Source organism: Ammodytes marinus, assembly GCF_949987685.1.
Source record: "Ammodytes marinus genome assembly, chromosome: 6".
In the NCBI taxonomy this organism is placed as follows: Eukaryota; Metazoa; Chordata; class Actinopteri; order Uranoscopiformes; family Ammodytidae; genus Ammodytes; species Ammodytes marinus.
The window spans coordinates 14,076,434-14,089,215 of record NC_137235.1 but is presented as its reverse complement, the minus strand read 5'-3'; the positions used below and the strand labels follow the sequence as shown (position 1 = coordinate 14,089,215).

Below are 12,782 nucleotides of genomic sequence, written 5' to 3'. Positions count from 1 at the left end.
TTTTATATATTTTCTATTAATACCTTTGGTCTGGTCGCACACCCAGTCCGATTTTCGGCTTGCCCATGCAGGCTCTATGGTCACATATTCGTATTGGTCGCAGATTTCAGTGTAGCGCAGCAACGCAATTTGAGTAGCCTATTCCTCAAGGTAAGGGAAAGTGGAGCCTTGTTTGAGACAGTTATTTGTCGTCATAATGGCTGATAAAGGGGCAGAACTATCAAAGAAAAAAAGAAAATTCAATGAAGAACAATAAAAAGCTAAAAGGGAGATTGATAGACGGCAGGAGGAGGGCATTGCCAAGCAACGTGTAAACAATTTAACAGGAGTGAACTGGTCCTGGAGTGTTTACTCCTAAGTGAATGAACGGTACTAAAACAAAGTGTACTTTGCTTCATCAACATCAGATGACCATTATTCATCTGAAATAGTCATTATTTACAACAACATAAACACATTACCTCATCGTGATCCATACCGCAGTCTCTCGTTCATTCGCTTTCTGTGAGGGCACGGAATCTCCGCTCCATGAGAGTGGTTAGTGACACTGCATCAGCTCATTGCAATCAGGTGTGTGTGGCACTGACTGGCATTAGTTGATGCAGTGTCACTAACCACTCTCACGGAGCCGAAAAGATTCCGTGCCCTCACACTTTCAACACGGACATGCACTATATTGCGTCCTAATCATTTGACACTCGCATCGGCCTGTACGCGCTAGAAAACAGCTTTACGACAACTGGCGTCATAAAAACACTACCGCTTCTGTCCAAAGGGGCCACCAGCTGCCAAAGTTCCTCGTAGCCACTTTAAAGGATTTGGCATTGTCTAGCTAAAAAGATTAAGTGGGCGTCACACCACTTTAAGTTTGAAAGGACTCAACAGTCCCCTACTACTATTAACCACTGCGAATCCCCTTCATGAAGTCATCATTTCTTTGGCCTCAATCAATCACCCCACGGGTGCCCCCACTGTAAAAAGCCTCCTATTAGGCGCAGTGAAAGCACTGTTTACCCAAGCTTAGTGAGTTACCTTGGGTAACTGCAGGAATTGAGGTTGTGGAAACAGTTGGCTGCAGACAAAATACATTACACTTCATAGAGTATGTTGCTCTGTGTCCCTTAAATTAGCCGTCGCACATGAGTCGAATGTTGCTTACCTTTGAGACTGCAAAAGAGTTGTGACGTGCAACAAGACAAAGCAATATCCACAAGGAATTGCAAGAGATAATTTAGGAATGTCCTTTTGTCAATGAAGGACATTTCTACAGGTTGCAGTGTTTTGTTCTAGCAAGATAAGAGTGTTTTGCAACAGAGACATCCTGCTCGGTATTTCGGGTTATCGTATTATGCATCACTTCATCAAGAGATAAAGTGCCTCAAAGAAGCTGCCATCTTTTTTTCTTCATTTTTTCCATTCTAACATTTACTTTTAAAAGGTTGTTTGAGTGCTTGGTCCGGTGGTTACCGGCCTCGTTTACATTGACCTCATTCTGAAGGATATAGCAAAGCGAGGCTGACAAAGTCATTAAGTGAGCAAGCAAGTGGTTGGAAGACGCACGTTTCAATTGAAGCGTGTCCCCCTCCTTCAGCCCCCTGCCTTGGCTTTTAACCCCCAGACCCCCCTTCTGACCCCTTTGTTGGGGAAAAGGGCTCTAGAACTTTGGAATCAGCTAATTATAGAGTTTTACTGTCTGCTTGGCTAAGCCCTAAGTGCTGGGGGACATTCCTACAATTGGGAGATACACTGAGTGTGTACTGTTGTATAGCTATGTCCCAACACCCAAGAGAACAAAAAAAAGTTTATTTTATTAAAGACATAAATGCTTTTAAGCATTGGGTCTAAGGTAAACTATAATCAATGAAAATAACATGACATTTTGTTTTATCATGGACACACAATAGAAAGCAGAAACCTCTATAAAATATAAAATAGCCTCATCAAAAACCAGACACTTTCCAGACACAAGGCAGTAAATAATGATGGTGAAGCATGGTAGCGGTAAATGGCGCATGCTTGTGCGTGTGTATGCGGGGTGCCTTTGTTGGTCTCGAAGCAATAATGTTGTGATGTGATGTAGAGCTGTGATATAGGGAGACTTACGACACTCTTCGGTTTTGCTCCAAGAGCTTGTCTTGAGGTTGAGGAAACAGGAACATGTGGATGTGAAGGGTTTTGTGAAGCTGCTGGCACTGATCCTAAATCCAACTCCTGCACAGATAAAAGAGAGAAATGACAATGTGGGCATTATGTGGTTGTGCAAAGAGCCGTGTTTTCCTCTAATATTTCAGTAATTCTTCAAGTGTTGCTAGACATTGCTTTGTCTCATTTTGGCCAGTAGGGGACACAATATTACAGTAGGTGGGAGAAAATATGAATGAATGAAGGTAAAGTTTGCATCCACTGGGTGCAATACATTCTTTTTTAACATGCTGTATGAGTTGGTTTAAATAAAGAGTTAATTCAATTGCAGTAGAGGCTGAAATCAGCAAGGTAACATGCGTGTGTGTACCAGGGGTTGTCGTCGATGGAGGGTCGGGGTACTGTCCTTAGATGAGGTAACACTGAGGGCATTCTCTATTTCCTGGTCCAACTGGTCCAACTTCATCAGCAGCAACACCATCGAGTCCAGACGAGCATGCTCCCGCTGAATAAAGAGGCAAATCGGAGAAGAAAATTTTTCAATTAAATTGTATTGTGGTCATTGATATGAGTACTATCAATTTGCACAAGTTCCATTCAATATAAAGTGAAATTTTGCTAGTTATTATTTAGAATTTAGTTGACATGGACATGAAGAAAAATTACCTTTTTCTCAACCCATCCAATAGTTCATAATCTACAACAAGACCACCCAGGTGATCTCAATTAATCATATATTGCTGTCATATTACAGCAACATACACATTACACAAGTATACTTATTTGTGACATCTTAAAACAATTAATGTAGAGCTGTCTCTGTTTTTTTCATGTCCGTCAACATTGTGGCTGACTTCCTTTCAGGCCAAAATAATTGAGGAGCCCAATTCTATAAATCATCTTTCTTTCCCTGCTCCTTACTTCTCTTTCCTGTTCCTTTTCAACTGCTGCCAAAAACTATTTTATATACAGTATAATCCTGGCAGTTTCCTCTGCTTTTTTCACCCTTCTTGCTCATTGATTTTTTTTTCTTTTGCATGATATCTAGTCCATTTAATATCATATGACTTCTTCCTATCATATGCAGTGTTTAATTGTCCAATCAAACGCTATGATAACAAGTCACACACTGACCTCAGGTGGTGTGTCTTCAGTAAGACAAGCTCAATGAAATACAATCCGGCCCACCTCCACACTCCACCAATCGCACTGCCCTTGTTTGCAACCCCTGTCATGTTTTGCCTGATGCTACATAAACCATGTTATGAAGTAAAAATGTTGTTAAATCCCTTTCTGGAGTTCTTAAAATGGCACATATGTTTTCATTGCCTTCTGCCTGTCTTATGTCCTGGCTCGGGGTGTGGCTCTCCATCTGAGCTTCTCTCCCGAAAAGAACCCCAAGATATTACGTCACAGGGCTGGCTCATTAGCCCCAAACAAACCTTGTTACAATTTCCACGAACAGACCCTGTTAAACTCTTTATAGGGGTGAGCTCATGGGACACACAGCCACTGGGATTGTGTGTTTGCACAAAAGATACAGAGGCACGTTAACATGTAAATGTTAGCCACAGTTCATATGCTGTGTCTGTTTTCCGTAGAACAGATACATTAGAGCAGGGGTGCCCACAAGTTTTCAGCTTGTGAGCTACTTTTATAATGACCAAGGCAAGAAGATCTACCTACTATAAAAATGCAAAACATATTAGGCCCTGGGGCTGAGAGGTTTCGTAGGCCCCCTGAGAGTCCGTCTTACAACTCAAAACGTGTAATATTTCTTTTGATTAATAAACAAATCATTTTAAGGTAATACTCAGGGCCTTTTAGGGGAGTCCAGGGGCATGCCCCCCGGAGGAAAAATTTGAAACTTTTAAAGTAAAATGTATCAATCTGGTGCATTTTGAGAAGAATACGAAGGCTAAATCAGTTGCGTCCTATGTGAGCTATTTATTACTATTTTCTGGAATAATTTGGGGACACAGAATTACCAAAAAGCAGAAAGAAAAAATGTACAGGTTTAAAAAAATCTCTCTGTGAAGTCTTTTTTTTTTTTTTTTTTTTTTTAATACAGTATACCTCAATATAGGCCCCTGATCTTCATAGCCACGAACAATGTAATTTAAAAATATCAAAAATGTACTGGTGCCAGATCTCTGTATGCCCCCCCCCCTACCTACTAAGGTTAGGGGCCTATAATGAGCCAGTCAATTGTTTATTTTTTTAAATAAAGTTGTTCGGGGTCTTCAAAGATTAGGAGCCTATATTGAACCAGTAAACATTTTTTATTTTTTATTTTTTTAAGAATGCCTTTGCGATCTACCCACAATGCCTTCGCGATCGACGTAATGGGCACCCCTGCATTAGAGAGTAATCAAATGGGGTTATATAGGATGAAGTCACTATGATTTACTATGACTAATGCGGCTCCATCTTGTTTTAGTTATGATTACAACGGGTGTGTTACGAGGAAACCATTCAGATGAGCCGAGTTGTAAGTAATTCTAATGTGTGCAAGGATGACAGGTTTATGGATCCTAGGTGGAATCTGCATCACGATAAACAAGCTTGAGCTCCAACCCTAAGCCTAACTCCTAGCTCTTTCCCTAATAACGTCTTGTGCCTTACGCTTACATTTATTTTCCAGTTAGTGCCCAATTAGCCTGTCAAGAGCAGTTCCTTTTGGGTTTTGCGGAGAAAGCAAATGGACATCGAGGACCATGTGTGTCATGGAAATGTGTCTCACATTGATGCATTCATTGGCATTCCTGGCTAGTGGCAGCACACATCGCTACATTCTGTCTCCTTGGCTAAGCATCACAATGAAACATTGTGTCGTGGTAAAACAATGACATCTTTACGGGGCCTCACTGAATGAACAAAAGCATCTGGCTCGAGATGGCAATAACAACCACAAAACAGCAGAGTAAAAAACAAGTGCAGTGAAATGTCAGGCGTCTCAGAGCGGCAGAGCTTTTAATGGGGCATTCTGGTGGTTTGGGTGTTCTCAGAAGGTTTCTTTTCTCTTTTTCTCATCTTCTGATGTTTCTGTTACATTCCTCTCCACTTCCTGTTTTTGGAGATGGGAGACAGTTCCCACACTGTTTGAACTCTTTAGACCCCTCCTTCCCCTTTCTCTTGCTCTCTTTTTCAAACCCCCTCTTCCTATCGGTGGCCTGCTTACCATGTTCTCAAAGGTGTCTTTCACTGCTATGCGAAACATAGTGTGCAGATGATTATGCTTCACAATGCTATTTAATACAGATATCTCGTTTATGAGCTGGGACCAAAGGGAAATAATTTATTTAACAAATTAGGACAGAAAAGGCAGAAAATGAGTCAGATAGAGCTCTGAAACGATGTTGCCAAGTTGTCTGCGGTCAGATAAACGACAGTTGAGCCAGTTTGGCCCTGAGGTCAGGATAAGCCCTTGTTGCTATAACAAATAAACACAGTAACAAAGCCTTATATCAGGTTAATCTGAAGCCATTATGCAAACCAGATGGGTTCATTTTACAAACTAATTCAGCCACAACAACATGGTTCACTGGGGACATAATCATTAGTCAGTACAATATCTTGTCCGAGATAATTCCAGGTCGCTGCTGCCAGTGCCCACTGAGAGATAATAACATCAATTCGATAATTAAATATTTGATTTTGTCCATGATATTCAATGATAAATGCCCACCTTTCTCTTTTCTATTTTCTTTATTCTGAATACAATATGTAACCTCCCTTGGGAATGATTATGTTCAATTTCACTGCCTTATTTATTTTCTGTCCTTGTGACCTTTCCTAAAGCAAATTTTCTGAGTAATCTCACTTAATACTGTATGTAAATACACGTAAAGAGGAGGTATAAGCCATCGCCATATGGTGGATGGATTGCCTTGGCGCCCTCAACTTTTATGGCTAAACTCCTCTTTTCGAGTTCCAGCGGACAGTTTTTTCAGATAGTTAATCCAAAGGTTTAAAGTCACCCTAACATTGAAACTGGAACTACTTGTAAAAAAAAGCAAAGGTTTTCAATTTCTCTACACTGGACTATGATGTCTCATTTTGGCAGCTAATGAAGTGACGTCAACTTTGGTCATGACTTAAGAAGTCACAATCACTGAATTCATGTTTAAATAGTGGATTTGTTAATACGTGAAGATCTCTGCGATTACATTATCAAGATGCTATTCAGGATAACGTACAACTAAAATGTCAGTGTATGATTTATCAGGCAAACACTGTGTGACTGGTCTCATATGTTTCTTAGATGATTTGAGGCTTTACATCAAAAGGTAAAAACAAATTTATTTTAACAACTGCAACTGTAAAAACACAGCTGTATATACATATACTGTATATAGGTATTTATAGGATCATTACAATTTTAGATAGATACTGTAAACACGTAAAATATCCTTAAAAGCTGTTTAAAGTAGTACTACTTACTACTTGTTATTTTTTAGAACCAGCAACACCAATACAAAGATAAAATAACTAGAAAAAGGTTTCTAATATTTCACTCTGTCACAGTCACTGTATAGAAGCCAGTGATCTTCTTCAACTAGAACGCATCTTAACTTTCCACAATATGGTACTTGTCTTAACAACATGCTTGCTAATGTACCATGCATTGTAAATAATGGATTTATTGTTGTCATTCCAAACAGTCCAACATTGTAACTACTAATAGTGAGTAAATACTGCGTCCGTTCTCAATCCATTGCTTTGTTCCAAAAAGCCCAAATCTATGAAATGCTTAAGTTTTCAGCAATGTACTGTGCCTAAGAAGCACGTTGGCTACCATAGTACAAATACAATATAGTATTTGGTTGAGGGAGCAGTTGATGGCTTTCACACCAGAGATTGCTTGAGCTTCAAAACCCTCTGTCTCCATGCCCTTATAGGACCTTGTTTCGCAATGAGCAGTTGAGAAAGAGTAAAACATTTCACAGATCCCCCCCTCTCTTCCCCCTACTCACAGATCTGTAAGCATGTGAGAATGAAGTCATTGTTTTCCAAGACGCTTGCCAGAGTGTGGGACAAAAATTATTTGAAGGCCGTATATGCCCAGTGCTTATTTTAGAAAATAACTTAATTTTGAGTTTAAGTGCCAGAGCCATGGTTACTACACAGACACAAAGACAACATGAATGTCAAACAAATATACATTATGATCTTCAACCTATGGATTAAAGGTTGCCTTACCTTTCTCATGCGCACTTTGACCACATTTTCCTCATTTTGATCTCCAGGTTCCTTGATTCCATCTAAAACCGGACAGGCGAGTTGTGTGTCACTGTAAACAACAGTGTATGCTGCCTCCTCCATTCTAGAGACTGTGGCTCCTGGCCTGTGGTGTTCCCTCCGACCATCTGTCACCTCAGAGGCAGGTGACTCACTGAAGTAACGACCAGAGGCCTCTTGGTTGCCATGGAGTCCCTCCGGTGAGAGCTCGTCGCTGATCTCTGCAGAGCATGGTGGCTGTTTTTCTGTGTGCTGTTGAGTAGCTGCATGTTTATTATCCACATGGGAGTGCGGAACATCTGGAGTTTGGGTGAAATCTGAGTTCTTCTGAGGATCCAGTACAGGAGTGTCATCTTGGTCAACGTGGCTAACTTCTGGGATGGTATCCAGTTTTGAACAGCTATTTTCCAACTGCTGAGCTATGGTTGGATCCTCACAACAAGCCAACTCTTTGGACACTGAACTTTCATCAGTGTTTTCAGTCTGTTGACTTAAGGAGGCTGTGTTAACTGTCAAAGAGCAACACTGACCTTTGGAACAAGTATCAGATGATGCGATTGGCCCATACCTGCCTTCTGCTGCCTTCTGGTTGCCTTCTGCTTGTGCACTTTCCTCTCCCTGAGGCCCACTCATCACTGTCATTTCGACACTACGCTGTTCCAACAATGTCTGGGAGGATATTTCACAAGCAGGAGCCGGATCCAACACTCCAGTGTAGCCATGCTGATCCTGCTCTCCTCCTTGAACTTCTCTTGAGTAATTTTTAGGTCCTGTGTTTTCTTTTAGAAGTTCTGGGTTGTTGAATCCATCCAGCTTGTCTGCAGAATCTACACGCCAGCTTTCTGTTGCTCCTTTGTCACACGCTTTCTCCACCGCTGAAGTCACAACTGGTTCCACAGTTTTGTTTGTCTGTGATATCGCGCCACCACTCTCCATCATATTAACTAAACTATGCAGCACACCAACAGGTAATGCTACACTCGCATCAGCTTGGTCGGAGGTGGAAATATTCTCTTCCTCTACATCTAGGAAGTCTGTTTGAGGTTCCAGTTCAGCAGCAGAGGACTGGTTTAGTGTGGCCTCAGAGATCTCAAGGGGTCTGCTGTAACCCTCTGTATGGCTCTCCTTTGTTTCCTGATGATTTGGAAGTTTGCCAAGCGGTTCACCAGCAGATTCAGACAGTGGAGAACCATTGTTTGATAAGATAGAGATGCATTGTTGCTCTTCAAGAGAGATATGTGGACTTTTAAAGACATTATCATCATTGCAGATGTCGTGACTACGGCTACTCTCTGTGCCAACTTCATCTTTGTCGTTGATAGTTTTCACACAGTGACTGATGCTATCAGTTGCACAAGAAATATTTGCACTATACGTCCCACTGTTTGAGTTAGAGAGAAATTCTCCAGTATTCCCAATGTTTGAGGTTTGGAGATACTCTGATTCAAACGCTGTTCGGAGAATGTCAACATCCACCAACTCATGAGGCCCTTGACTGGACTGCAAATCCAGCGAAACTTTTACATTGCTTTTCATTGGTTTCAACTGTTCTGATTCAGTATCGTCATTCACAACAGAAGCTGTCGCCTCAAGCGCCTGAGCCAGGTCCTCTGTGGGCACTTGGTGGCATCCCTCTGGCATGGAGGCACATCTCGTCCGGCGACCTTGTTTGGAAGCTCCTGCTCCCATCCAAGGACCCTCGCTGTCAACCCCATGACAGCAGACCAGATCCAGGTCATCATAGCTATACTGTAATCCAGAAGGATGCGTCAAATGCTCCTCCCAACTTCTTTTTCGTATGGCTACTGGCATGGTGGACAGGCAGTGCTATCCCATAGAGCTGTTTTGAAGCTAGGTGAAAATGGAAAACAGGATCTGCTGCAATCAAGAAGGGAAACAAGGATAAGAAACAGCCAGTGTTACCAAATTATGAGTATATAGTTACTGAATGTGCAGATGACAATGAGGTAAACAATGTGTCACTATTAAAGTAAACAGCAAGGGAGTAGTGAGTGGAAGTTCAAGAGGGGTGTAATTATATTGCATTCACATTTGCCTTCTAAGTATAAACTCTGCTGGAACTGTTAAGATGACAGGATGTTTGTATCTAACATTAAACTGATATATTTTCAAGAAGAGCTGTACCACATTCCACATTACATTATGACAATGACAATGAGTGTACTAATCCTAAAACATCAAGATAATCATCTATTTAGTGTTCCCCTGTTAACTATATAACAGATGTTCATTGTGAAATAGAAACAAACCATATTTACACAGGAAACACACAAAACACACACAACACATTAACTGTATCAGTGCAGAACTGGTCTGGAAATGTCCATGTGCTGTTTAACTGTCATTCTTTATCTACTCAGAAAATAAGAATGATGTTACTTAAGGGAACTAAAAAGGCAAATGACAGTTGGTGTCCCTGAAAAGCTGGGCCTCCATAAGCCAACATTATCAAAATACAAACTGTGTCGACTATCATGCATCAAAGCAAGCTCTATACTGTGCTGTTTTTCCCCTGATGTTCTAGGTCAGAATGTACCGAAGTAGGAGGAACACAGGGGATCAACAAGCAGCGCTTACTCAATTTAAGCTGAACTAAACATAATATTACAATTGTTCAAATGTTACAATAATACATTGCCCACAAAATGTTAGACCAGGGCTTTTTCTCTCCAATGTCTTACCTTCGTTTCCTTAAGAAAATATTTGGATAGTCATCTGGACCCTCTGGCATGAACCTGCATTAGTTTGGTACAGGAGGTTAAAAAAAAAAGTCCCCAGGCAGTTGCTCCTTCAGCTCACTCTCGAACTAACAGTAAAACTGACAGCTCAATACATATTAACATTGTACGCAACAATGGTCTACATTCTCCAGTGATTTACAATATAATCCAGTATCTGTATACTGTATTTATATACAGGAGATAATGCAACAAATAGCTTACAGATCCAGTATTTGCATTGAGTATAATTATCTTTAGGTGTTTTGGAGTTGCAATTTCACTCGTCCACCGAAAGCAATCAGTCCATGAAATATGAATCCATCTCTTTCCAAATGACTTGACATACGGTTTACTTTGTAAGCTGTCCATAGTCCAGGTTTCTGCAAGCCATTTTCTGGACTCCAGTCAGTATATCTTCGCTGTTAAACTGTTGTGGAGGCAGTGAAGCCCCGAAAGGCAAGCAGAAAGCCGGGGAGCAGTTAGAGGTCCAAAGACAACTTCCATCTTGATCACATTAAGGGTTTTTGCTGACGCTGAATGCCGTAGCGTCGGGCTGGTGTAAGAGGGGCTGGGTTTTCTTTCCTTCACTCCACCCCTGCTCTCCTCCGTTCTATCCCTTTTCTCATCAGATCCCCTCCCCGCTGGTTTTGACAGGGAGTCTGAGTCACATCCCAGGAGCCCCATCCCCCGTCTCACAAGTCACCCAGCACACTATGGCATTTATCCACCCCAGCCTCCTCTGATCTACTTTTTCTCCCCTTACTTTTTCAAAAACTTCCTCTCAACTTCTCTCACAACGAGTCTCTTTGCTCTTTACAGTGGACCTTTTCTCCGTGCTTCCTTAGCTTGCTGTTTTACTAAGCTGGCCAAGACTCCCACCAGTTGGTTTTCATTAGTAACAGACAGTCTGCCTTGTAAGACCTCTGGCTGCGGGCCAAGACATATTGCTCTAGATATACAAGATATCTTTACAGAAATACTTTGAGAATGCAGTTTTCAAAATATTCTGTAAGAATATCTGTAAAAGGTCAATCATTTTTACAAGGTAAATGACAATGAGGGGCAATGTTAAAAGGGTTGTCAACCTTATCTGGCAGACCTTAGGGAGGAAAAAACATTAAAGGAGACAAATGCCAGTAATTCATTTCCTAATATAGTCATTTGTCAGACGCACTCAGCAGAAAGAACAGGCAAAGCCAGGGATATATACACTTCTTATACACTATTGAGATCATTTAAGGCATATGTTAATCATCTAATTTTGTCTTTAACATTATACATTTATTAGCTCAAATATGCACTATATAAATGTACAACATTCTAACAATAGAAACTAATTTTACAAACTTAAGCTGAGACCACATTATTCAAAACTATTTTTTCAGTGGTGTGAGTGCAGAAACAGAGCAATGCAGCATATCAACAGGGACAAAGCAAGCACAAGAGAGAACTGGAATGAAGCTCCCTCCAAAGATCCCCGCAACCCCGGCCTCTAACCTCTGGGTCATCCAGATGTGAGGTGAGGCTCTGGATGAGTCTTTTCTTAGGGGGCCTCGCTGGGAAACTGTACACTGTCGTCAAAGTTGGCTCTCCAGGGACACAGATGGTCGCACTCAAGGGAAGGGATCCAAGTTCAACAAGACTCCTCTGTAGCATGTCACATGATGCGCTCGGTGGTTACGCCGAGTGCAGTGTAACGAAATGCAGATCTTTTCGGTCACAGTAGCTTCCATGTGGCTGGTGATTGAAGTGTGGAGGCCAACACAGATCATGACTCAGGCTATCCACTCATTACCTGCTGTGGACATCCAACACAGGCCTATAATTTAAAAGTCTCCCCCCTGCTATCCGACCATCCTGCACTGCCACAGGGCAACTGGTCTACGTCACAAGCTGATCCATTAGTGACACTGTGCAAACACATGTTCAATCAACAACATGTGTGAGACTTAATGCCCATATGCAACGTCTCTGTATCTGGGCACGTGTGTGTGTGCTGCCAGAGCACTTAAACTGGAGAAATACAACAAAATGTAGCTTTAACATATCTGAACGTCTAAAGCCACACTAGCAGCCCTGTGAAGGACAGCAGGGATTTGAGGTATATGCAAGCATGCTAACATGCTAACATTAACAATGCTAAAATGTACATCATTATCAAGTAAAATGTTCACCATGTTCATGATCTACGTTAGATTTGTTAAAATTCTATGATTAAAAAAATAAACATTTTGCATTTAATTGTTCATAAACTACAGTGTGGGACACACAAATTGATAGTGTTGCTAGAGGAAAGGTCGGGGGATCAGTAAAGTTATTTTAATCCTGAGGGAGACATGAATGTCTGAATCAAATTGTATGATGGATGAGACATTTCCCTCAAAAATATAAATTTCAGTCACATTAGCTGGAAAACAATTGATGTCTGTACAAAAGTTGTGTCGATTCATCAAGTTGAGATATTTTACAGATATTTTCATTGAGCACTTTGCCTTGCTGGCATTCTAGATGAAAAGGCAGGTAGACAGACGGACAGACTGACATTATTATTCCTATAGTCATGCTATGAGCAATGCTAAAAATGATTCACTATTTCCACTTACTGTCTGCAACTTAACCCTTTTAACTTTAACTTCACTAAACAGTTTGATATCATAT

At 41.1% G+C, this 12,782-nt stretch overlaps 1 protein-coding gene across 2 annotated transcripts in view; it reads right to left on the bottom strand.

Annotated features, from left to right (window-relative positions):
* Window positions 1-10,631, bottom strand: part of dlc1 (DLC1 Rho GTPase activating protein) — an 86,096-nt gene extending 75,465 nt beyond the window's left edge. The window contains exons 1-4 of one of the 2 annotated variants that reach the window (XM_080029459.1): window positions 10,086-10,631; window positions 7,345-9,261; window positions 2,513-2,647; window positions 2,104-2,211 (exon numbers count right to left, since the gene is read on the bottom strand). In XM_080029459.1, coding sequence (XP_079885585.1) covers window positions 2,104-2,211; window positions 2,513-2,647; window positions 7,345-9,195 — 2,094 coding nt within the window. In that variant the 5' untranslated portion in view covers window positions 9,196-9,261; window positions 10,086-10,631. The remainder of the gene's footprint in view (window positions 1-2,103; window positions 2,212-2,512; window positions 2,648-7,344; window positions 9,262-10,085) is intronic. The other variant, XM_080029460.1, reaches the window with a different exon arrangement.
* Between the last annotated feature and the right edge of the window lie 2,151 nt (window positions 10,632-12,782).